Consider the following 27,468-nt stretch of genomic DNA (forward strand, 5'->3'; position numbering starts at 1 on the left):
TTAATGAAGGATTGTCAATTCATCAATACTAAGATGCAAGTACCTGTGCAAGCAAAATTAAACCTTCCATCCTCCAGGAAAATAGAAGCCAGAGGAACCATAATTTGGAATATTGATCCAAGAACCAAAGTTTTAACAATCTTGTGTCACTAGCACCTTACAACAGGTTCAAAAAATCTGAGCATCACACAATTCATTCTTGACTTTGTGCTACAGAGCTTGTAAAAATCCAAAGCACACAGATTTTTATCAAACACAACTAATTCGTCTCAAGATTGTACAAGCTAAAATAACTGGTCCTGTCCATATGGAAAATGCTGAAATAAATTCAGTTGCTATTTGTCTATATAGACCATACTGTGTTAATTGGCTGAAGGACAACAAAGGTGGCCTATATCTAAAGAAAATGCTGTGATCATTTAGCCTTACACACAAAATACTCCATCTCAACTACACACTCAATATAAAAATGACCAGATAACCCAGAACAAAACAAAACAAAAAAAATTTAAAAAAAAAAATTACCGACTCAAAGAATAGATGCTGTACCAATTCACTTGGCAAGAAGATGAACTTACTTCTACCATTTCTGAGAACTGTTTCTGGACAGTATTTTTCCCAGCTACTTTCAGCCAAATAGCTCTCATGCAAGGTACAGTAGTTGGAGTGCAAACCGTAGAGTCATTAGAAGAAAATGAGCTAAAAACTGAGCCAGAATCAAACTCATGGAGGAGAATAATCTCATAGGACCATGTCATCAATTACTGCATTTGTACTGAACAGGGGAGTAAGCAACTGCTGATCATACCCACTGCTTTTCCACTCATGCAAACATGCTTGATGGTCTCAGAGGAAGGAGAAAAGGGTGTCTGAAATACCAAATATAAGTGTAGCTACAGGTGCAAAGATGGCACTTCATGTGCCTCAGTGTCAGCTCACATGCAATACTGTAGATCATCTGAAAGGATATCAGTTTCTGAGAAAGGCTTGAAATGAAATTGTAAGCATGAGAATACTCTGAAGAATATGTCTGGAAAATGAGGAAACTTCAGTAGACCATGACTAGGGTGAGTTTTACACTCTGAAGTATTAAATCAGTAGCAAAAACTGAGCTCCTTCTATTATCCATGCTACCAAATAATTCATATGTATAAGCATATTGCATAGGACAGTGTATTTTGGCCCATAATACATCACAATACCTTTAAGTCTAATGAGGAATTCAAGCCCCACGTTTCATTTTCAGCAGCAGCTAAAGTAAAAAAATCAAAATGCAAGCAACGAAAAAACTGCCTTTGGTGGCTCACTGCCAAGTGATTTTTTGTGGATATAGATACAGTCTAGAAGTTTTAACTCTCTGATTCAATAATTATATAGCAGTCTATATGTTATCACTGTTGGCAGATCTATAGTTCTGCACAACACTAAATTAAATATCACCCTTGAGAAGTTTGTGAGGAAGAATAAGTACAGAGTTGCAATTAGGGACATGGTCATCATAAGTCAAAATATCATTACACAGAAAAAAACCACGTAAGTCTGAATACTCCTTCTTATAGGATTCTAGGATAAATACTTGGAATTCTTTTAGTGTACTAAAAAGCAAGAGCAGGAAGTAAGTATTTCCATTTTATATATAAATAAATGGCTTATTTATCATATGAGAGCTTAAGCTTCATGACAGGTAGTTAAAAATGGAGATGTGGACTGGGTATTCACAACTATCTGTGGCATGACACACAGCAGACTGGTAAAATGTATAACCAGAAATGAGAAAGATGAATAATGAGTGTATGAAGATGAGGAAGAAGGAAGATTAATGAACAAGTTGGAAAGCTTTTTCTCTCATAACCACAAAAACATTACTTTTCCCTGCTACAATTTATTTCTGTTAATACAATAAACTGCAAGCTTTGGGAGCAAAGACTATGTGCTCACAATTCTGTATTTTCAGATATTTTAAGTGACAAGTCCAAAGTACTCTGGTTGAAGAAACCATCTAGCTCAAGCAAGACCAGAAATAAAGAAACCCTCAAGGTTTTAAATAAAAACCTAGGTTATTCTGGCAAAAGTGAAGTCACACTCTTTAAAACCCATCTCTCAACATTCATCAGCTTAGCTTTCTTGCCTATGTTTTTGTCTTGGATGAAAAAGCCCTCTTTGTTGACTTATTGGAAAAGGAACTCTTCATTTGGCGCCTTCAAATGAAGAACCTGGCAGAAGTAGCTCAGAAACCAAGAGACTAGCACAGCAGTCTGCTGCCTGGTGTCAGCACTGAGGATGTCCCTAAATGACAAAAGCACTGCTGCCTTAGCTCTGCCACAACAGGAGTAAGGGTCAGTCCTGGAAGACCATAACTCAAATTTGCCCATTCGGTGATACATTAGGGCTAAATATGACCCCACTCCCATTGAAATCAACCATAAATCTTCCAAGCATCAAAACAAGAGTGGAATCACACTAGGCCATATCCTGCTACTTTAAATCTATCTTGAAATTCTTCACAGAAGCCTTTCAAAATTACAGATAATTTCTCTAAATACATTTTGAGATAGTTAAGAAATAAAAATCTTTTTTACTGACAACAGTGTAAGACCTATTCCAAGGCAGCCTGCACCACTGAAGTTGAGTAGATCTCTTATCCTTGTTGATACACTGCCAAATAAAAAGCCCTCCTTGAAATACCATCTCTCTTCTATGAAAGAGGTTTTTAAGGTTAGTACTACAATTGTTGAATTCTCAGAATTCATTGTTCCTGCACAGTTTTAGAACATTTTCTTAGAAAGCTTGAGTACACTCACACTTTTAATGTCAAACTTCCTGAGTATTAAACATAAGGAATGTTCAGCAACTGAAAGCTAGAACAGCTCTCGCCTCTTCAGCTCAAATTTAGTATTACTACCATTGCTAAAACCAATTCATTTTTCCCATTTTCTTCTTTATAATCCATGAGAAAGATTCCTAGAGTATGTTGTGTCAATTTCCTACTGTTTATGCAGACAAATTTAATTTATTAATTTATTAAGTTTATTTGTACCTAAACTTGAGTCCTTAAAATGAGACAACCTGGTCCAGACTCTGAAGGATTTACTAACTCACTCTGATATTTTAACTCACTATGTTTAAGGAGGTAGCTTCCAACAAGAGATTACCAAAACTGTTGAGGACCTAAAAAATCTACTGTAAATACCTACATCCGGGATAGATTCAGCAGGAAGATTCTCAAATATTGGTCCAAAAGTCCTTCAAACTTCGAATTCCACACATGCTACAAGGGTGACCACATCAGTTACCGCTTTTGAAAATGTTGGCCATACTATAGAAGTGACCTCCTTTAAAAAAGAGTAAAAAAAAAAGCTGACTATTTTCAGGGGACTGTGTAAAAAAGTGTAGAATGCTGATTTTCACATTGATCTTCTTACTGATAGATATGAAGTGTTAACACAAATAATCACTTATTCCAGAAATGTGAATTATTTCATCAGCAGAAAACTTCAGAAATAACGAAGTTATGGTTTATAAACCTAAAGCAACACTATAATAGTAATCCAAACTGTAATATATTGCTGCAAGGATAATTATTAAGGGAAAACACAGCTGACATTTTCTGATTTATGCACACAATCAGAGATGGAGTCCAAGGACTGTGACATAATTATCTTCATGCTAACAATTTTTGTAAATCTCTTGACAGAATTTTAACTAATTTTAAAATGCCTTCTGAAGATTAGCACTTAAAACTGTTGGGGGAAATAGCACAATTTATTAGCAAGGGTATAATTGTAAACCTTCCAAATACTCATTGTGAATATCATTTAGACAGTAACTCCTGCTTTAGCAGCTGGTATATAAGACTCCAGTTTATGGAATCTTGAAACAACAGAGAGAGTAGAATCTAATTAAACAGGATTACATGCTAAAGAAAAATATTAAAAACAGACTAATAGTCAGTTGTTATGAATTTGAAATAGCACATCTTCTTTTGATATGAACTGTGCTTTATTTCAATGAAACCTAAATATTCTTAGCAGACTCCTCTCTTGATTTGGAACAGACTGTCTTTCTACACTGAAACAACACAAAAAGCTAAATGATTCCATTGATCTTCTCTCAATGACTTAAGTTCCCATCTGCTATAGGGTGAAATGACTTACATATATTGCATTTATTCTAATGTTATTCAAGAGCCAATAGCTGTATTCCATACAGAAAGCCTCCTGAAACTGTCTTCATACTGAGCACTAAACAAAACTGATGCCATTTGCCAGAAGGCCTTACCTTAAGAGCAATCTTTAAAACTAAACACATAAAAGGACTATTTGATCCTATCTGTAACATATTATCATCTTTGCAATGTCTGTTTATTAAATTCCTCCTTCCTACTTGCTGTGACTCATTCTCAAGGGGTTCTTTTTCCAAAAAGGGGGAAAGAATAGCTTTAAACTGCTAACTGACCAGTTCTTCACAAAGGAAAAATAGATCCTTGAAAAAAAATTAAAATACATACATATTCCTAATATCTGCGGAAAGTATATTGAGCCCTCAGGTATTTACATAACATTTGACTGCATGCCATTCATAATACATGAACATTTGTTATAACATTTTTTCCATTATGTGATACCACGACATTGCTCAGACAAGCTATTAGAAAAGTATAGATATTAGTACATCCAAAAAAGCAGAATTCCAACAGAAAACTAGCCTAAGTGTTAGTAATCAAATAAGAATCAATAGAAAAATCATTACATAGGATTGTGGGATGCTTTAATCAATGCCTTATCAGCATAACCATGTTAATTTTCTCAGGATTTTTTTTTAGCAGCATGTTAATTTAAGGCACTAAAAATAGCACACATGCAAACTCAAAAACAAGTATCACATTTTCTCCACAAACAGGAATATTTTGCTAATACAGGACTGATACCAGGAAATACTGATGCACGTGCTGTTTTCTGAAACTGCAAGTGTGGAGTTTTGGTAATAATTATTACAGAAATACTACAGTTAAGGCAACTGTAAATTCTTAAATGAAAGCAGACAATTTTGGATCTTTTTAACTATTCCCAGTTTAAAATATGGCACATTTAATCCTTAAAGACAGGTAATCATATAGAAGTTAATTACTTGTTAAACATAGTTAACACTCTAGTTTGCAATTTTACGGGGGCTGTGAAAGATGTTCAGTGCAGAGATGGCATTCTGCTAACTTCCTTTTCATGCTGTTTCACGCACAAATTTCAAGTGGCAAATTTATCACAGCCTTCATGCTCACATAAGGGTATGGTATCTTGCTTGAATTCAACCTGCTGTTGTCAGAGCAGATGCAGACACCACGTGTTTTGGCAATGGATAACACATCCGATAGTAGTGATACACGCAAGGTGAGAAAAAAATATTCTGAAAGAACCAAGTATGCAACACAAAAAATAATAGACCAAGGAACTCAAAAGAATAAAGATCTACAAAAGATATGCAAGAAACCAGAGGCACAGCTGGAAACAATAATGGAGCAGAGAACACAGGTGATGCCACTAACTAGACAGGACAATTTATAATGCTCCTCTCTCTTGTGACTCAGCTTAAACAGACCGAAAAAAACGTTCAGGGAGGAAAAAAACAAATAGGAAAATCTTTGCCTCCCACATTTCTCTTTCTCTTTGCAAAACAAACGTTAACCTTAATCAGCAGATGAATGAGAAGACTTGGAACAAACTACTGGTCCCCCTGCAATTGAAGGGACAGTTGCAAGACTGCTTCCCTTTATGGGACAGGGTTCTGTACCAGGGAACAATACACATCATGAATATCAAAAGCTTCATCTTAATACTGTTTCTTTTTTAATGTGGTTGTAGTCTTGCTTTTTTCCTCTTGGAAAGCCTGGTATTCTCATCATGAATTTGCAATCTAATTCCCTAAGAGCATTAAGTTTCAATAAAGAGACACAGGCTCTTCACAGAATTTCTAAATATACTATTTCTACTTGATAGTGAAAATATAACTAATGACTAAGAAAAAAAATCCCAGATGCTATACTCCCTTCCTCTTCTATTACTTTCACATACCTCAACCCTGCTTACTCTTCCCCTGGGATTCTTTACTCTGCTTAGGTAAATATTCCCTTGACTCATTGAGATTAAATAAAATGAGACTATGCAGGTAAAGACCAGACTCATATTGAGAATTAACATTTACAGAGCTCATAACCTGGGAAAAAGGAAGAATCTTTAAAATGTAGGTAGAACTGTACTCCTACAGAACAGATTATGTTCTTGACCTTCAACAAAGACTATAAGGAAAAACACACCCAAAAGTCCTTTCTCTTTTAGAACCTAAATGATCAAGAATTTAAGGAATTAACCCCACATATCTGAGAGTACTAACTTAGAGGATACCTCTTTGTTTTCATGCATAGCTAAAGAATTATCAAATATGAAAGTTATAAAACAATTGCATTTACTATTAAATGCCTAAACACCATCCTGAAACAGTAGGGCCCTGCCTTATGCAGTGAAATAAAAGCAAATTATATATAACAAGCTTGCTTTCTCAGCCCAGGAGGCCACCTCTCATCTCCTACATGGCACATTTTATTGTCAAACAGCAGTATTTTTTAGACAAGCCACAACAAAACATTTTCTTTCATTGTGCTGTTGCCTCAGTATTTAAAAAAAATAAATAAAATTTTTCCCAACCAGTTCTGCAGAAGCTAATCTGCTTCAGCTATTTCTCATGGTTTCACATAAGATTCTTGCCAAAAATAACTGGGTTTGGGAGGGGTAGAGTTAATTTTCTTCATAGCAGCTGCTCTGGGGCTGTGTTTTGGGTTTGTGCTGAAAACAGTGTTGATAACACACGGATGTTTTAGCTATTGCTGAGCAGCACTTACTCAGCATCAAGACCCCAAGCGAGGAAGCTGGGAGTGCACAAAGATTTGGGCAGGAACACAGCCACACAGGTGACCCCAACTGACCACAGGCATATCCCAGACCATATGGAGTCATGCTCAGCACACAAAGCTGGGGGAAGGAGGGAGGTCCAGAGTAGCTAGTCTCTGCAATATGGTTTAGTGGGCATGGCAGTATGTAGCTGAATGTTGGGGTTGATCAGCTTGGAGGTCTTTTCCAACGTCAGTGATTCTGTGATGGTGGTTGTCTTCCCAAGCCCCCATTATGTCCAATGGAGCCTGGCTTTCCTGGAAGTGGCTGAACACCTGCCTGCCACAGGAAGTACTGAATGAATTCCTTGCTTTGCTTGCACGTGCAGCTTTTGCTTTACCTACTAAACTATGGCTCAGCCAGAAGTTTTCTCACTTGTACCCTTCTGACTGTCTCCCCCATCTCACTGGGGGGTGAACTGTGGCTGTGGTGCTCAGTTGCCACCTGGGGTTAAACCACAACAGTGAGGTCATACCAAGGTCCGTGTCTCCTAATCTTACAGATCACATCTTAGACTGTGTCTTTCTACTGCCAGTTATAGAAGCACGTGCACCACCACTTTCAAGTACTGCTTACTAAATTGTGTGTTCTTAATTCTCTACAACAGCTAAAAGACTTGTATTAAATAGTATTTAATATGAGTTTATAGAGGAGAAATTAAAGCCTGTTTTTTTTTTTTTCCCGAAGATATGTGATTTGTCAACTCACTTATATATCTTCTCATGGTATGTCTCCCATCACCTACAGTTACTTCTGAGTTAACATATGAGTTAACATGCAATTAAAAACATAAGAGCTGAGGTAACATTTTGTTGGGTAGTTGCATATGGTGTCCATAGTTCACAAATGAACTTAATATTTTTTTTAGTATTATTATTGTTTAATAATTATTTCATTATCTGTCTAGTAGAAGGAGTGGGAAAAATCCCATCCTCTGCCTGCTTGGCTTAGGAGAAGAAAACAGCAACATGTGAAATACTTCAGTGTTGTGACTGAAGCAATTCCAAAAAAAAACAATCAAGTAGGACACTACAAACACTTTAAATGCTTTTTCCCTCTCAAAAAAAAAAATCAGAAAATCAGAGGTATGAGCTATTACAATGGTTGCAGATCCTATGAAGTTATCACCATCTGTTGTGCCATCTATTTACAGACACACAGGCATAATAAAAAATTAGGGAAAACTGCTCAAATAAGTGCAATTTTCTTTGAAGATACCATGCATGTTTAACAAGCTTTAGAATCTTCCAAAAGAAATTTAAGAAAATAAGTAGATTGATTCATTTTCTGTAAAAATTACATTAAAAATAACTTACCTATACACAGAAATGAACAGGGCTTATGTGTAGCTAGATCTTTCAGCAAGGCATTCAAAAGAGCATTAAGAGAATGCTGCTGTAATGCTGCTTGTTTATTCACATGTAGCTTGAGAATAGCACCCAGGATAAATATATTGCCTCAGGTCTCGGTTCCATTTACTGTGTTAGAGAGAAGAGCACTAACTGCTCAGTACCTGACTATGGCACCATGCACTCTTCTGGTTCTGTATCTCATTTACTGTCTTCTTTGTAAGGTTTTTACTTCTTTGGAAGCTTTCATGTCTCAGTCTGAATAGTTTGCTTCTCCCAAAACCTTCTGGCTTGCCTTCAGACAGCTCAGGCAGCAGTATTCTCCTTCTTGTTAGTCTCTTGAAAATTGCTACGTTCAAGCTGAGGTGAACAATACGAACATGCCCCAAAGCACCAGCCAAGCAGCTTCCCAGCAATTCCCAAGCAATCAGGGACATACAGAGCCAAGATACACCAGAAGAGAATGCAATGCAAGACTCCTAGATTTGAATTTGGCTTAGGACTATTTGGAGGAGTCTAATTCAGGTCCCACAGACAGTGCTCAAGACATTTGGGACAGCTCCTGAGCTAATTAAATGGGTCTCTCAGCCAGGCTGGCCCTGGCACAGAATTTTCCTCACACTGCTATGCTATTCAAGCCTATAAATGGCTCCAGCTATTGCAGATGAAGGCCCTTTAGTTCCCTGAACACTGCACAGGACAGACCTGCCCCTGCTTATCATGTTTAACTTGGAGAATATGAACAACCCACTCCCTCTGTGCAACCAGTGCTTGACCTAACACCCTTGGTATAATCACCCACATTTTTTCAATAAAATGCAATAACCTAGTTTTGAAAATGCTATTTCCAAACAGACAGATTGAATAATTTCTAAATAACACTGAATCTCTTACTTTAAATTATTTTTACTCTCTGGGAAACATATTGGACTTATTAATCAGTCCCCAGCTCCTGAGTGTCACTGCTTCTATTGCATATGTGCAAACAGAGTAATAGGAATGAACAGAATGATGCAAATCAAAAAGAAACAAAAATCATCATTCTTTTAACATCATTACGAAATTTCTCCCTTTTTTTCTTGAAGTCATTTTTATCTCTGATTTTTAATTCTTATTGCTATGCAGCAGGCTCCCTGTTCCCCTTGTGTATAAACTGTTTGAGCTTTCAATTTTTAATTTTTCTTCAATAGTGTCCTATCTTTTCTATTCTCTTTTTTTTTCATAACTTGGGGTTTTTTTTCCTTCTCCTGCTCTTATTTCCTCATGCTTGTTTACTTTTTCTCTCCAGTCCTTACTAATTATTTCATGTCTCTTGGTGGTTTAATTATTTGTCATGGCTTTTCCTTTCTTACATTTTTATATTGCATTCCTTTATTCCACTCCTGCAGCTCTCTGATTTCTATGTGCTTGCTTAACTATTACCCAAATGGCTCCAAGCAGGACACAGTCAAACTGAAGAATAAATAAATTAAAAGAAAAATACTATCTGTGGCCATGCGGTGTTGCCTAGCAACGCCCTGTACCTCTCCACAGCTTTTCTAGAGCCCTGGTGGCAACAGAGCTTTTCAGACTTATTGCTACAAATATATGCAAGATCCTTCTCACATTGTTTGGCCATTCACTGACAAATAAATGCAGAGGAAAACAAATGAAAAAGAAAAACTCAAGAGAAAGCATCAGCAACAGCACAAGAAATGGCCACCTACTCTGATACACACAGCCCTCAGGTCTCTAATGGACTCTGTAAAACACATGCAACTTTTATGTTATTGCTGTTCACCAATACTACTACTGTTACGTTCTGTTTCTCAAAGATTGTAAACAAGACTTCTAATGCAATTAAAATGTGCTAAATTCAACCAACTCTTATACACTGTGGATGCATTAGTGGCTGAGATTCACTGGCCTCTTCTGAAAGCTTTACACTAAAAAAAAAGATAGCCTGCTAACTGTATAGGGTAGGAAAAATGGTCCAAGCATGGTCAAAAATGAAGTGGAATTATAAGGAAAGTGAAGTTTGTCCCCAAATGTTATAGATTCAATATTAAAAGATTTTCAATATTTATCACTTCTAATTACTTCAGATGTGACAGAAGTGAGAGCAAAGTGAATTCTCCCCCTAACACTTCTCTTTAAAATGCAAGTTTACGGGCTCCATCTTCAAAAGTTACAAACAAATGCTTATTAAGTCCACACTTCTCAAAGTATTGATGATTCACCAAAAGCTACACTGAGTTACAAAGATACTAAAGCTAGTTTTATCAACAGTCCTTTTTTTTTGTTCCACAGCAGTGAAAGACTTCTTTCACCAATGACCTCTGAGAAAGAAAGTGGATGAAATTATACTCATGAAAGGAACTAAAACTTTAAGTATATTTGGAGTCTTGGAAGAGGAGTCAAACTGGAAATGCTAAAACAAAAGACAACTACATAATTTAGCTAAGGACAAACCTACAACGAAGCCCCACAAAATGATGAAAATGTTAACACTATATTTCTAAAGGATATAAAAAATCAGCATTCTTGCTTGGAAATTTTATATATAGCTAAATTGACCTCAAAGCAATTTAATGACTGTATAGCACTTGCACCAGTAGCAAGTGAAAAGAAAGCATATCAGAGAGCACATACCTTAAAAAGATATTTAACAGCATTAGTCTACATCTATCAGCTACAACTTGTTACTAAGTAAAGACAGGCTGCAAATGAGTCACACAAATAAGCAAAGGACAGAAACTAACATTCAGGTACACAATTAACCTCATTCCCCAAAAAATGTTCATAAAAATAGAAGGCTGAACTAAGGCACATAGAGTTGGCTAGAGAACACAGAAGAACCCATAGATCATACAGACCATGAAACAAACACAGGCATTGCACAGTCAGGCACTTAAATTTAAAACATCTAAAACAACTTTCAAAACTTTATTTGGCTCCTGCACATACATGCAGTAAACCCAGTTTTAATTACACAGTCAGATGCTATTTTACCTAGAAGTGTTTCATGACTTAGAAAACACAACAGAGAGGGCACACCTAATCATTAGCCTTACAATATTTGGGCTCAGTGTGCAGCCTTGTTTACTGGCCATTAACCACATCCTTACTTGAAGGCAGACCCATTTTTCCCCATGAACATTTCAATGACACTCACTGTGTATCTGATGTGATCTGAAAGCAATTTATTCTACATAACCCCCACAGTCCAAAACATTAAAGCATACAGGAGACTAGAAGTGACAACTTGGACAATCACAGTTAACCTCTTGCTTTCACATTCATTTCACATTCAGATTTTCTTACCGAGTTCATGGAACCATCACCCTCTGATCAGCTGGTATTTCTAAATCCTCTTCTTGCTTAATTCCAGACATTAGGCTCCTAGTCATTCTCATACTCAGCCCTTGGCTGTACAGCCGCCTAATTGCACTATTAAATTTATTCTTATCTTTTTTTATTCTAAACTTCAGTGTCACACGGTTCTTTATGATGTTCTAGTTCCTTCTGTATTGACAGTGCCTGTCGACTTTCTTGTAACATGCTCCTAATATTTATGTCAAGCTTATTAATGAAAACATTAAATGTTATGAATCCAAAGACTGATCCTTCAAAAAGCTCTGCTAAAAGCCCAGCAGATCTTTAAGCACTTCTCTCTTTCATTTCCCCTCTAGCCAGTTCCTTAACCATGCTACTATTCTAATCTAAGCAGATAACACTTCATTTTTAACTGGCAAAAATCAAACCCAAAACCCTTGTTAGTGTGTCAAGATTTATTCTTAAGAATAAAGCCCAATATGCCTTATTCTATCTTCCATTTCCCTTAATGCATTTAATAAATCTCTGCTTAAAATTTTGTTTTTAACGTTTTGCACGCTGCCAATATGAGACCAACAGAGTGAGAGTTGCCCATCAGTTCTCTATCTTTTAACTCACACAAACTGCATTGCCTGTTCTTTAATCAAGAACTTGCTCTACTACAAAGCTTGTAATTTCACATGTCAATTTTTCTGCAATACTTTTATCGATGTTCCGTTCCTTTGACTTCAAACATAAAACACTCCATGTTTTCCTTCTGGCCTGTCTGGTATAATTTCCACTTCTGCACTTTTCTGCCCATTTAGCCACCACTTCCTTTATTCCCATTTTACTGAAAGTAGGACAACAATTTACAAAGACTTCAGACAATACCTAAGATGCTTAATCCTATCTTCACACTGTCTTTGCTTGTTCTTTTATTTCTTTTAGTTTAAATAGCTTAAGAATCTTCTACTATTTGTTTTATACAGCTGAATAACCTTTTACTATTTGTTTTAATTTCTTTCACCCAGAGTGACTCAACTTGACTTTTGAAAGTTCTCATTTTTTCCTCTGTATTTTGTGCTTTGCCAATCAATCCCATTTGTTTCAACTCCCTACAGGTAATCCTCATAGTCTTAACTTTTTGAAGTTGTTTTACAGTTCAGTGTGAAACTACTCTTCATAAATTGGGATTCAAATTCCAAATAAATTTTGTATATTTTAAATACTAATAATCTTCTCAAAATTAATGTCTTATTCTATAGAATTTACATTGAACTGATTTTAAAAAAATTATGAAAATTATATTCTGTATTTATTCTATGACTTCATCCATTTGCTAAAGGGATAAAGTCCATTCAGATTCATACCAGAACTGATAAGATTGGTACAAGTTGATACTGTTTTTAAAATTCTGCATTAGTGTTTCTGATTAAACGACTGCTACTAACAAAGTTTGTCAGTTATCACATCAAAGAATACTTGCACGCTACCATTATTAGGATCTGAGGTTTACAGGATGCATTTAAAAAGTCAAAGTGTCTTACAATGAATAATTACCTCTGTAATAGATTACAATCAATTCCAAGTGCAGAAATTGGTGAGGGTAAAAGAATGAGGATGGTGAACTTCAGAAAATATAATTTCTGGTATGTCTCCTGAGAGTTATACTGATCAGTAAAGGAAAGCAAGAGAAAGGGCAAACCCTACAGAAATTCACAAAAGGGAACTATTCCTAAGCAAAGCAAATAAAAAGAAAAAAAATCAAACCTCACAAAACCACAAACAAAACAAAAACAGGAAACAAACAAAAACAAAACTCACCCAAAATAGTGTTTTTAGCACACCTTTAGATCACACCATCCTTCCCCCAATGGCCTGCGAATCAAAATCATAAAAGCAGGGAAACTGACACATATCTAGAGCTGATAAATTTCTAAGTATAAATGAACTGCCTAAACACTGTGGGAATAAAAAAAAAGTTATGCAAATTTAAGTTAAAAAGCAGAGGAGAAAATTGTAAAATGATAGTAAGAAAACTGTTCTATATACATGAGAAGCAAGAAAAAAAATGAAGAGAAGTACAGATTATGTACAACAGAGCAAATAAGCGATGCAGAATCAACAGCACTCCCTGCTCTCTTCATGAAGATAGCATGGTATAGCCATAACTACAGCTAAAAAAATATATTTTTAGCAAGAACATGGGATTGCAGGCTTCAGCATGGAAAAAAAACAATAATTTATTCTTTTTAATCAGACTGATTCAGCTCATGTATCACTGAGTCACTGAGGAACTAAGTGAAGCAATGCAGGAAGGACTATCAGTTGCACCCACTAGAAGGCCTGTGGTTCAGGTCAGAAGAGACAGACATAATTCTTCCCTTTACAGAGGGGGATTGGGGGGAGGGGAAACAAAGAAAAAAAAGAAAAAAAAAAACCAAACAAAAAAACCACCAAACACAGAAATCATACCCCCAGGCAAAGAAAATGGAGTACCATATATTAAAACCTACATTGTGATATAAAAAGCGCCATCATGGCCATGTAAAACTGGCCAAGAATAGCTGGCAGAGTAGATGTGGCAAATCTGGAATAAACTTCTTCTCCCCAGTTATTCCACAGCACATTTTCATAAGCTAACTAAAAATGTAGACTAGACTAAAAAAACATCCAGGGAGTGTGCAATTAAGTGAAAACCAACTAGGTTGTTTTCTATCACCAAAAAACAACCTGAATCAAGATGATTCATGATTCACCCAAGAACTCAGTGACTTGGTTAACTGGAAAAAATTAATGTACTAGTGGTTTCTACTGTCATAATGTTTGGTGGAATAAGGGAAACAGGTAACAAAAAGATATTAAATATTTCAAAAGGCAAGAAGAGTATTTCAAAATCAAACCAAACTAATGGGTCAGAATTTGGGCCATAAATACAAGATATTTCAACACTCTTGCAGAAGGAACAGCACATGTCTGATGGCCTTCACTATAGAAAAGGTAAATCTAGTAAAGGAAAGAGCAATCTTGGTTTCAGCATAGGCAATAGCAATAGCTTACAAAATAAATAAAAAAAAAGTGGGAGTAGAAAGTCTGAAGAAAGATAAGCTAGTCTTGATATTTTGTTTTCCAAAAAAAAGCAGCATAAGAAGGCACCTTTATCTCCATCCTGTAACCACAGGAAAGTATATTGAATTCTACATCTGAAAGAATATAATACTAAGCAGAAGTTGAAACTTGACAGTGAAGATGGTTTCTGATCCTATCCCCACTCTGACTTGCTCAGCTTTAATGAAGGGGAATGAATTGGACTTACCTAGAATTCAGCACTTTAAGCAGATAACCATTTTTCATTTTGTCATATAATTACGTGCAAAGCTAAACAATTTGCAACTCTTCAATTGAAACACTTCAGTTTTGAAATAGTTAAGATCAGAAATATACCTGGAACTAAATGCTGCTCACAAAAAGGTGAATGCTTCTCTATAGAAGAGGAAATCAGCCAACATCAAATAAGAAGAACACCAAACCTGAAGAACTCTGAACAGCAGCAGTTAAAAGGTTGGAGGTGGTTTTGCACAGCACTCCAGAAGAGCCACAGGGTAAGAAGGAACCTTCTGCACAGTACTAAGAAAGTGTCTGGCACAACTTGCCACCACCCAGTATTTGCAATTTAATACACAGAAAATGTGCATAAAACCATTATTTTGTTGCATCCAGGCAAGTTAGGAGCTATTGAGATATTCTAATGAAAACACCTTAAGATATTGAAACTCATATAAAACATAAAATGCAAGGAAATTCATAATATGCATTTCTTAGAGCCAGTATACGTGATATCATATATAAACATGTAAACCACTTTATTCCAGTGAAAGGGTTATAAATGCCAGCATATGCTATCGATAAGAGAAAATGCAGAGTAATTAGTTAATCTAAAAAATGCATGAGTAGGAATTTGACTGCTAAATGATTAAACTGGTACATTTTAAAATGCGTATTAATATTTAATTATTGACACTATGAGAAAAGAGAAAATCTCTTGATGTTACTTCTCAGCTCTTTCTGATACTCAGCAACACATGTATTATTCATATGAATAGTTTGTGCATATACAGTCAATCACTAGTTAAATAAAAGAATCATTCTCAAATTCCCTAATCACCTCAATAGATCCTAACGCAATATTTTCCACATTTGGGAATCAGAGCGTTTTATTTAAGAAATCAGTCTGGCCATGATGAATACAGCGCAGCTCGAGCAGACATCAGTTCAAAGAATCAGATGTCAAAGTGCTCCCTCTAATGTCCCTTAATCATCACACCAATTAGTGGTTGAATAGTGATGTGATTAAAGAGACTGCTGCTATCCTATACCTATTCAGACTAGTAGAATTCTACATATGTTCTACCAATTAATGTTTGAATAGAGCAGCGATTAGAGAGACATCTGCCATTGTATACCCATTCACAAAAGAGCTAAACTTGCATATTCATATGCAATGAAGACAAAAATAAATATTTGCAAAGGTAAACTATACATTTAGATTATAAATATAATTGAGTTGATTTCCTTTAATGAGTGTTCTCTATTTTACAATATTTGGTATTATTTTTTTATTTATAAATATAGAATCTTCCATCAATACATGTCTAGAAATGGACAAATTATTCACTGGGAAAGCATTTATTCACTAAGGTTCCTGATTTCGGTGTACTGGGTTTTATACCTACTTGTTTGCAATTTGCACTATTTCTGCTTCAATCCATCAGTTATTTGTGAAATGCTAACTTGATTATTCTGTAAGCATGATACATTATTAGGCACAAAAAAACATGTGAACTTTTTCCACCTCACTGGAAGGCAAAACTTAGAGTAACAGACTGATTACAGCTGAGAAAGATCATCTTGTTTACAGATTTTTCTATGCAAGCCTGGACATTGGTACATCAAGAGGTAATTTACATACCTTTTTTTAAAGCATTTCTTTATACAGATATTTATATATAGCAGTGACAGCCACAGAAATACTATCAAAATGAAAAGCAGTTAGAAATTCTAGCAAGCTCTTATTACCACTCTTATTTAAGGGAGTAGCCTTGTCCTCTGAACTTAAAGAGCAACATGAGCTGTTATATCTTGCAATGAATTGCAGATCTCAGGCTCCATCATTAGCACAAAATGGTCTGGTAGTTGCAACTTAATGTTGCACAGAAAAAGAATTTGGTTTTCTCTAATGGCTGGAAAGAATACAGTTAAAGTCTCTTTCCCAAAGTGAGCCGTTGCCAAAATTTAAAAAAAAAAAGAAAAAACCCAAAATCAAAAAGAGGTGAGCATCAAAATTATTTTGATCAGAGGCTCTTTTTGCACATGCTGATCAGGCTTAGCACATGTAAGGACAAAGAACAATGCTAATACTGCCAGGAAATCAATACTGTTACAGGCTATGGCAATTAGCTACAAACCAATTTAAATCCCATTTCCTTTTCACCTTCTTGTCCTGTTGAAATACTTCCAGCATTTCCATCTGGAGCAAATGTTACAATTATTTTTTACAGAAACTGAAGTAAGTCTGTATACATAGGTGGATCTGTATCAACTTCTCACCTGTCCTTAGTAGGTATCTACAAGATTTCATTATCAAAAAGAAGGCTGGGCTAGAATATCCCACTGAATTCTCCAGTGACAAGTCAATTTATAGAACTTGTGGAGGTGAATTTCATTTAAATTACAAACCTGCACATGTACAAGGTAGAACAAAATTTGTCCTGTAATGCTGAGAAACCCTATTCATAAAGCAAGGAAATCAGCATGTTTGGTGCAATGCAAATGCACACAATGTGTGCCCCTCCAGTTGGTAACCTAAATGTAGGTAAGCACAAAATACACAGAGAAATGGAAATATAAAGAGTTAGAAACCACAAATAAAAATATTAATCCAAAGTCTAAACAACCCTGAACTCCTTAGGAAAGACCTGAAATCAAAGCAAACCCTCGCCATTTCACAGTTGATCCCTTTGCTTTTGTTCTATCTGTAAATTGATGATCTAATGTGATCTAAATTTTGCACCCTTCTTTAATGCTTACTATTAGAACAGCGATTTCAAAACTCTTCTACTTCTAATTTTTTCTGGACAACAGAAAACTTTGTTCCCCCAGATAACCAGAGGCATGTGTTTATACCAGTTTTCAGCAGGACTCATAAGAAATAAGTGTTAATGCTTAGGTCTAACACTATTACTGAAGGTGACACGGCAATAAAGAGTTTTCCTACTCTGATACATATCTCTGAGTTAAAATTTCTGAAGGAAAGCTGGCTAATCTTGCACCTAAAGCTATAAATAATATAATTTTTACAGCAATACTTGGTTGCTAACATAGTAAATAAACAATAGCACTCATTGAAAGCATAATTGAGCCTTCCTTTAGGAGGATACTTTTCCAGTGCTGAGGAAAGATATTGACATTCTGTTTCCACTTCAGAACTCATTAAATGGGCAACCCAAAGTGTCTCAGAGCAGGATAGGAGTTAAAATTTCACTTGTGTAATTATTCTGAAGAAATATGTAAGTCTGCCATCTGGAAGTCTATTAGACATTACAAAGTCACTGTGTGCATGCCTCAGCAGATGCAGCTTTTGTTCAGAGTTTTGAGGACTGTTAATTTAATTAGTTTTGTATTTTCATACTCCCACCTTCCTTTCAACAGTAGTTCTGCAAAGACAGCATCAGAACAGCTTTAAAATAATCCAAAGCTAAAAGCCAAATTCAGATTTTAAGGAAATCGAAACAAATAAAGTTCATATAGACTTCAAATGGAGCTTCATCTATTCATCAGCAGGCTTAAACATTATCACCAGTGGCTCTTTAGACCAAAACAGAAAACTGTGTTCAAGGAATCCTTTCCTACATTAGCTTTCCTAATTTAGGGAAGCAATGAAAGGATTCAACCACTTTATTTTATTTTTTTATTAAAATCACTCAACAATGATATGTTGTTGAATGTAAAAGGAGAATGTAAAAGGTCTCTTATTTTTTAGTGATGTCTTTATGTAATGGGAGACCAGACAATTTTTTTTTTCTTTTTTCAGGGCTTTTTCTGCTACAGTAAGCTAATAATAAGCTATGTGGTAAATCTTACACATAAGAATAAGCTACATATCTCTCAGCAAAGAAAAGTTTGTCAGTTTTAAAAGCTAGGACCATTGCCAATCTAGAAATAAGGACTATCCCTTTACAGTTCCTTCTAGCACTTTACATTTCTCATAATAGCTTGCAAACCAAGTAATTTGATGTTTCTACCAAATAATATACAATAATGCAGTATTAAAACTATCTGTGATGAAAGTAGTTATATCTGCCCAATTTGTTTCTTTCTAACTTTTAATCCTGTAAACTGTACCCCATCAGCAGATTCCTGTCAGGACAGGGTGCTAATAACTGCACAGATCTCCAAGCAGTACTGCAGAACTATAAAACCAAGTTGTTTATTAGACTGCAAGCCCATGCCAAAACATCATCCTGCAATGTTCAGAATTTTTCTCAACTGAAAATCTAGACAAGGTACACAAGCTGGCAGTGAACCCAAATCCATGGTGTCTGCACAGCCCAAGAAGCTCAGACCTTGGGAATCCAGAAATATTTGAGACACCATAGGGTACACACATACAGCTAACAGCAGGAACATGGGAAGAGAATTTCTATAAAACAATTTCTAGAAAACTATGCATTTTCAAAATCAACAGCAAATATCAAACACTTTATGAGTAAACTAAATATGAAAAACCAGCAAGGCTGACAGGGAGAAGAGCTCAGGGATAACAAAGAGTGACTTAAAAGCCTAGATGCTTTAGGAAATGTGTGTTAACACACCCATCAGTAAAATATTTCCGTGAATGTTACAGTTTAACTAACCAGAATAATTTACATTGGAACAGCTAATTAGGTTACTATACAGATACCGAGCTGCCCTGCTGCATGGATACCTGAGCTTCTTAACAAACAGCTTCTGAAAGCAGAGGCGTTCACAGCCCAGTATTGATTTCAGGTCCCCTGAAGACATGACAGTGTAAACTGCAGCTGCCCAGGAGCCGCTCGCTAAGCAGCCCAACATTCTCTGCAGCAGGAACAGACAGTTGTGGGCGATACCGGCATCAGACATCCCAAAATAATCATCCAAGCTCACAAACAGAAGTTAACTGAAAATCCAGACAAGGTACACAAGCTGGCAGTGAACCCAAATCCATGGTGTCTGCACAGCCCAAGAAGCTCAGACCTTGGGAATCCAGAAATATTTGAGACACCATGGGGTACCCACATACAGCTAACAGCAGGAACACGGGAAGAGAATTTCTATAAAACAATTCTAGAAAACTATGCATTTTCAAAATCAACAGCAAATATCAAACACTTTATGAGTAAACTAAATATGAAAAACCAGCAAGGCTGACAGGGAGAAGAGCTCAGGGATAACAAAGAGTGACTTAAAAGCCTAGATGCTTTAGGAAATGTGTGTTAACACACCCATCAGTAAAATATTTCTGTGAATGTTACAGTTTAACTAACCAGAATAATTTACATTGGAACAGCTAATTAGGTTACTATACAGATACCGAGCTGCCCTGCTGCATGGATACCTGAGCTTCCTAACAAACAGCTTCTGAAAGCAGAGGCGTTCACAGCCCAGTATTGATTTCAGGTCCCCTGAAGACATGACAGTGTAAACTGCAGCTGCCCAGGAGCCGCTCGCTAAGCAGCCCAACATTCTCTGCAGCAGGAACAGACAGTTGTGGGCGATACCGGCATCAGACATCCCAAAATAATCATCCAAGCTCACAAACAGAAGGTTTTTGTGTACATAAGTTACTAGTTCACATGACATTATCTAAGCCAATAAATACAAGAAAATAGGAATACCAGCTATAGCAAAAAAGAGATTCTTATAATCAATACTATCAAAGAGGGAACTGTACTAAGATCATTACTGAAATGCTAAGGATATCCTGGGTTGCTCCTCCTAGCTAATATTTGTTGTTCATACTGGATTTCATCATCTTAAGAAACTGAGGAACTTTTTCGTATTTTTGATTGGGTTTGTGTTTTGGATGACATATTTTTAATTACAAACAAAATCAACTTCCTGCCTGAATTTTCCTTTTTAGAGGGAGGCGCTTTGACAACACTATGAAAAGACACCACTATCATTATACCCATAAGGAAACTAGTACTCTACCTAAAAGGTTTCTGAGTTTAGAGGATTATGTAAGACAACCTGTAGGAAGACAGTAAAAACAGTACCAAACTTCTAATCATATGAGGGATCAAAGAGACATATAAAGTCTGATAGGATTAGTCAAATATCACACTGAGACTAGGAATTCAAATACTGAGAGAGAAAACGATGACATAGAATAACAGAAATACAGAAGAGTATGGACAGTTTACAAGAATTCAAATACTTAGAGAGAAAACGATGACATAATAACAGAAATACAGAAGAGTATGGACAGTTTACAGCAAGAAAAGTATTTCTTCCAAAATCAACTATTTCCTGAAAAATACAATGCACAAAATTTAAATTCCAGAGTCATGTTTTAATCTAAGCTTTATGTATTTATTTACATATAAAATAGGCACATATGACAGGCTCCCCTACTTCTGTAGCAAAATAAAATTAGCTTTAGAAGTCTCAGAAAGGATAGTGAAGTGCTGCCCATCCCAGTGTGACTCTTGGAAAACAGAAAGAAGGGGCAGAAGAGGCTACCCAGGGAAATCAAGGGGCTCAGCATCACGCAGGATGTGATACTTGAGAGGGATCAGAATTCATAACAAAAGGCACAAAAGTTGTATCAAACACTTACTAAAATCACCAAAAATGAAAAAAGTGTGGACTGCAATATGTTCTGAAAAGCAAAGAGCTCATCACAAAGTAACTCTGTATCTACAGGAACAAACTAGAAGCCAAATGCAGCTACTGAATAACACTAATTTATTTCTCCCACAGCTGTGATTTCAGCCTCAATGATTGTTCCAGATGCGATGATAAACATGTTCCAGATGCAATGATAAACGTGCACTTACTGAACAGTTTTTGTCAGAATTCCTTTTCCAATGCTTCTTGTCTAGTTTCTTTGCTGCAGTTGAGTGAAGAGTTGCATGTGTTTGTTTTCGGGGATTTAAAGCCAGAATGTTCTGTGAAAAAAAGAACAAAAGACATTAAAATATAGATTCAAATTTCCATAAAGGTTCAAAGCCTCTTAGTTCACACTTTACACACTTAATTACAGTGCTCTGTAAAACCAAATGCAATTATTCCACATTATAGCCCAACTCCACACTAATTTGTTTAGATTGTATTGTCCACACCACTTAGATGATGAATATTTAAAGACATTTCTAGGATTACTAGAAAACAGAATTATATTTAGTAGCTTTAATAATGGTTTCCATTCCAAGATATTTTTTATGTACAGCATATAGAAACACATAATTCTGGTTCATTGTATCATTCCAAGTAACATTTGTAAAGCAAAACAAGCAAAAATATTTTAAAAGATCTGGGTTATTTCTGAATGTTTCATCATTTCAGTATAAACTCCAATTTCCCCATCAAAAAAATCTCCTTCTAAGCCTAGCGAGCTGACGAGTTAACTCATTTATCTTAAAATACTTTTATTTTCAAGGACACAAATATATCTCAGGAATGTAGCTATACTTTTAAGTCATACTGGTGGTCTGACAACATAGGCAGAATGAAGTTTGCAATGTCTTGCATTACCCTAGTATAACTCAAAAAATTAAATCCAATTTTTGGAACCAAAACTCTTTTACAAATCTGGCAAGTAACAGATTTCTATAGCAAAAGCCACCTCATTTATTTCAAGGGATGAGTGTGAAAGGCATCCAAGACACAGATCCAGACTCAGGTCTGTGATGGAGAACAAAAACAGGCACATTGTTGCTTGTAACTTCTGGAATTGGTTTGCAAGTTTACCTATAAAAAAGCCTGGCTTTAGCACTACATGTCCCCACTGTAGTGAGTTCTGTGTGTTTATTCTGCTACTATATGTCAAAGATGTGCAAGACTGACTTACAGAAACACGATGAGTGTGATGAGGTTATGAATATTATACTGTGATTTTTCCTAATATTAAAAATCTGTTTCAGAGGGTGATAATGATGGAACAGTCATCTCTTGTATTAAAATTTTATTGTGCTGATTGTGGGGATTTTTATTTTAAATGTGAAGGAGTCACTTTCTCTTCAACTACTTAATGCCTTACTCTGAAGGTAACGATTGGTAATCCAATTGTCCCTCAAACCAGAAACCTCACCTCTGCAAACAACATAGCCCAACACAGTAACTCCCAGCTTGCCTGAAGCATAGAGACAAAAAGTGAGGTACAGCATTCAAAAAATGTATAGACTATTTAGCAGTCTACATGCTGCTGAATTTCCGAAAGAGTTACAGGTTATTGGATGTGCCCCTCTAATTCCAGCAGCAAACACTCTGCTCCAGTTCAGGGTGTGCCCCAGATGAGTACCTCAGGCAAGATATGGCAACCAAATGCATTCAGTGGTTATTTATGCCAATTTATTTTGCCCTTAATTAAAACAGAGCAGAGACATCCACACAAGGGATATCTCAGTGGATACTTGATTTTCTCAGGATGATCAACCTCAACTGTCAGAGCATTATCTGACTGCTGAGTGCCCAAATTACCTAAGCTGGGCAGTAGGTTCTGCATCACATAAAAACTTCAGCAAAATTTTGTCTGCTCTCTTTTGTAATTGCTTAATGCTTGGCCATGAATATTATTGTAGCAAACTGAAATGAATTGCAAATTTCTAGCAATAAACTGTAACAGATGTACTCCACTGGGTACAGCACCAGTTGGTTTAAAACATGGAACAAATGGTGGGGCAAGCCAAGGACGGAAGAATCCCCATATGTTTGCTCCTGTTGGAATTCTGCAGCAGGAGCATGGCTCCAAGTGCAACAGTTGCAGAAATCCAAAAGGACTACGTAGCACAGCATGTCCCAGAATTAAATCTGAAATAAAACTGGCACAGAAAATACTAAATCACATATACAATATAAAAATTGCTTCTATTTCTACTACATAAATAATATACTACCTGCCTAAATCTTGGATTGCTGACCAAAGTGGCTGCTCTAGCTAGAGGTCCCTGGTGTTTAAGAACAACTCAGAAGTTAACTGCTTAAATGGGAAAATAATGTAAATGCTCTTGGGTCAGTTGAACTGTCAGAAGTGAAATTAGTGAGGGTGTTTTCTTCCTATTCATTTCAGTTCCCTGGATGGCTTTTCACAGCTTATGGCTAGTCAGACATTTAGTAAATTTAACAAATAAATTCAGATGGGTCAGCCAGTAAGTGCAAAATTACTGAGAAGAAAGTTCTAGAACACGTATTGCAAATAACAATGAATACACACAACTAAACAAAAATAAACCACTTGGCTATGCAAGAAAGGAAACCTGAGACCTCCAGTCTCTCAAACACACTGGTCATCCAAGCAGGGGAAGAGTTCATTGATGAGGAGAATCATTTGGGCACCTGCAATCTTGCTTGTCTGAATCCCATGCTTATTCTGCCACATAAATTCTCATTCCTGATAGGTGAGCTGTTCTTTGATCTCTCCAGATGTTGAAAGACCAAGACTCAAGCTCCCCAATAGAGGATGCAGGTGCATAATGCAGCCCTTTTCAAAGTACTATGAACTCTGGATTTAACATTAAGATGCTATTTGTAAAGTAATGCAGAACCTATGAATTTTATCTTTACAGTTTTACATAACTGGCTCCATTTATTTCACTAATAGTAGATATAAATCCATTAGCATTAATGGCTGCAAATCAGAATATAAGGATACTGTACTTCAGTAGAAATCCATTGTGGTACTCCGTTGATGAAGAAAGAGATGGGGCTGTGGGTAAGGACACAGAAATGAATTGAGCCCACGTTGCGTTTGTGACTCTTGGCACAGAACCACAACACACAGTTGAGTTAAAGCTGCAACTCTGCACAGCACTGATGATTAGGGGCACCACCAAAGAATTATACTTTCCTTTACTATTTCCATAGATTAATTTGAAGACTTCACTTTGGGAAAAAAGCCAAAGAGCCCATCTATGTGGAATGCAACTCAAATATATTTTGTAGATGACTTGCTCAAATATTACCTTAAGGAATTCCTTTAATAATTACTCATGACAATTATCTCTTTCAGGTCTTTTAAAAGACAACAATTATTAAAAGCTACAAAATATAGAAGAATGGTTCAATTCCAGAATACCTCCCCTTCTAGAAAGGAACATATTTGTTATGTCTAATAGATATCAATTTAGGTTGTAAGTATCCTAAAATGCAATAAACTACTCATATGTAATGTACATTGAGAATGACTAGCATGCATAAGTCATAGCTACAGTTTTTAAATTTTGAGAATTTATTGATAGATGATTATGTTGATCTTTGTCAACAGCAACATAGCTTCTGAGATTAAACTTACCATAAGCCATTCATTAGATGTTTACTGCTTAGCTTCTGCTTTAAATGGCATGATTAAGAAGCCTACACAAAAAGTACTAGCTCTAATTTTCACTATCATCTATTAATGAAAAGGCTGTAAAAGTTTTAAAACAGCGTGTTATATCACAGTGAGTAATTTATCAGGAATTTGAATTAATATTACTCCAAGTAAGTGATTTCAAAGCAGTCATCCAGAATAGGATACACTCTCCAGTTGGGAGTCCTGTCTCTGATATTGCACTTTCAGGTAAATCAAGACAGGTTTGGCACATGCTCTGCAGTGATGCAACATAAATTTCTAAAGACATTTAATTTTGCTTTTATTTTCATTAAAAGCACTTTTTATTCTCATCTCATAAAGCCACTCTCTTCCTGAAATCAGAAGAAGCTGTTTCAATTAAATGTGATTCTTAACTAAGTGCATATTCTGCAAAATAAAATATAAAGTTATGGAAGTACTTTGCCCATTGGGAATGCTCCTAAGCCAGTGGGGACTGGGGGGCACACAGAGAAGGGATGTTGTTGAGAAAAAAAGTACAATTTAGAACACAGGTGGGACATGGGATTGCAGTAACTAAGACAGTCATCAAAAAGTCCTCTGGGTCTAGCAGTGTCTTTGTAAATTGTGTGACATTAATTCAAAATTTGAAAGCTTTTCTTTAAAGCACTATAGTGTAAAATCTTTGGCTCCATATTTTTCTCCCCAAAAGTAACAACCTTAGCAAGGTATCCTGCTTATGTGGACTCGATCTCTGATTCAAAACAATATATAAATTTGGAAAAATTCAATAGTTGAAGATCACTCTTCTTCTGGAGAGCCGCCTACTGAAACCAATGAGTTGCACCAGGAGTATTTAGTGCTCAGTAATCTTCATATGTGTTACTGCTCATTCAAAGCCAGAATAAGGATCAGAAAATCTATCTTCAGGCTCTGTCACAGGTTGTGATATTAAAACTCCGTAGAATTCTTTAAAAAGACTAAGTAAATATTTGCTTGTTTCAAGGATTCTGTGGACTTCCTGCAGCTTGTTGGGAAAGTTTCCTGTGAACAGTCCCAAAACACCTCCTGAAGTTCACCACAGATCAATACATGCACTGTCACAGTGAAGATGTGGAAAATGCAACAGTTCCCATGCAGGCTGTTGGGTATAAAAACAAGGTCCCATGTGTCAGTCTCCTTGTTTTAGCACACAGCTCATTTCCCTAGCCCAGCCCCTGCAATACACAGGCTATATCCAGATTTAATCCTGTTGCTTCACAGAGCCCCCTCAGCTGAACACTTTTATATACATCAATTAAAATTCAGGAATAGGCCAGGCATGCTAGGGAATGCATGTGGAGAGCAATTTAACCCACCCCATTCCATTAATCTACCCAATTTCCTTAAAAAGAGTTGTAATCTCCCTCACAGCAAGTAACATTAAATGTATTGCAAGATACATATGCTCACCAAGTGAACATAATGAGAACATATTTATTTTTTCTAAGAGTAATGAGCATACTAAACAATTAATTTCAAAGCTATGCAAGTGTTACTTCACTGACAGAAACAAATACCTGGGGCTTTTCCACTAATATTTTCTAGTATATCTGAATATGAAACTAATTGCATAATTGCTCTTCAATCAAAGGCTAAAGAACACAAACATATTGGTTTTCATGAGATTAGATGAACCACAATAAGGAATCGTATCAGTGTAGAAGAAGATGACCAAGGCATGAACTCCTATTAATATCTAATTTGAATTGCCTAATTCACATTTTACTTCTCACATCTACTCTACTTCTTGGAAAGCTGCATGAAGCTCTGACAGCTGCAGGACTTGACATACCATGTAAAGTCCCCAGTATACAGAGAAGTTTCAATGCTAAATCAGAAAGAGCGAGTTCTAGTCATAGAAGAGTTTGTTGCACTGAAGATAAATATAAGACTTCAAAAAGTAAGCATCTATAGCGTCATGTCTTCCCAAAGCTTGCTCTATGTCATTTTCCATTACTGAAAGAATACAGGACAATGCTGTGAATCTCTCCCATATGCTTATTTATGACAGAATATCCCACAAATTGATACTTATGATTTCCTTACTGAAGATCAGAACTGATAAGAACTTTTACAAACAATTTTTGTAAGCTGGCTGATAATGTATCTTAGGAAGTCATTAATTCATGCAAAAATTTCAAAAAGGTGAAAAAACATGCTCTCACCGTAGTTCAGGCCTAGCTTAATTGCAAAACAACAAAAGCCAGAGAAAGCTGGATGAAATGTGAAATGAGCACAAATGTCAGGGGAAGAATGTGGCCAGCCTTAGGAAAATCCAAGGGAAACCCCCAAG

At 36.1% G+C, this 27,468-nt stretch overlaps 1 protein-coding gene across 2 annotated transcripts in view; it reads right to left on the reverse strand.

Moving 5' to 3' along the window:
* The window catches only part of DPYD (dihydropyrimidine dehydrogenase), a 348,037-nt gene that overhangs the window by 292,555 nt on the left and 28,014 nt on the right, over positions 1-27,468 (reverse strand). For both annotated transcript variants that reach the window (XM_039718169.1, XM_039718162.1), the window contains exon 2: positions 21,664-21,774. Coding sequence is in view for 1 of the 2 variants with exons in the window: in XM_039718162.1 (XP_039574096.1) it covers positions 21,664-21,774 (111 nt within the window). In the remaining variant the exon portion in view is untranslated. The remainder of the gene's footprint in view (positions 1-21,663; positions 21,775-27,468) is intronic.

Source organism: Passer montanus, unplaced genomic scaffold, assembly GCF_014805655.1.
Source record: "Passer montanus isolate IOZ18808 unplaced genomic scaffold, ASM1480565v1 scaffold103, whole genome shotgun sequence".
NCBI lineage: Eukaryota > Metazoa > Chordata > Aves > Passeriformes > Passeridae > Passer > Passer montanus.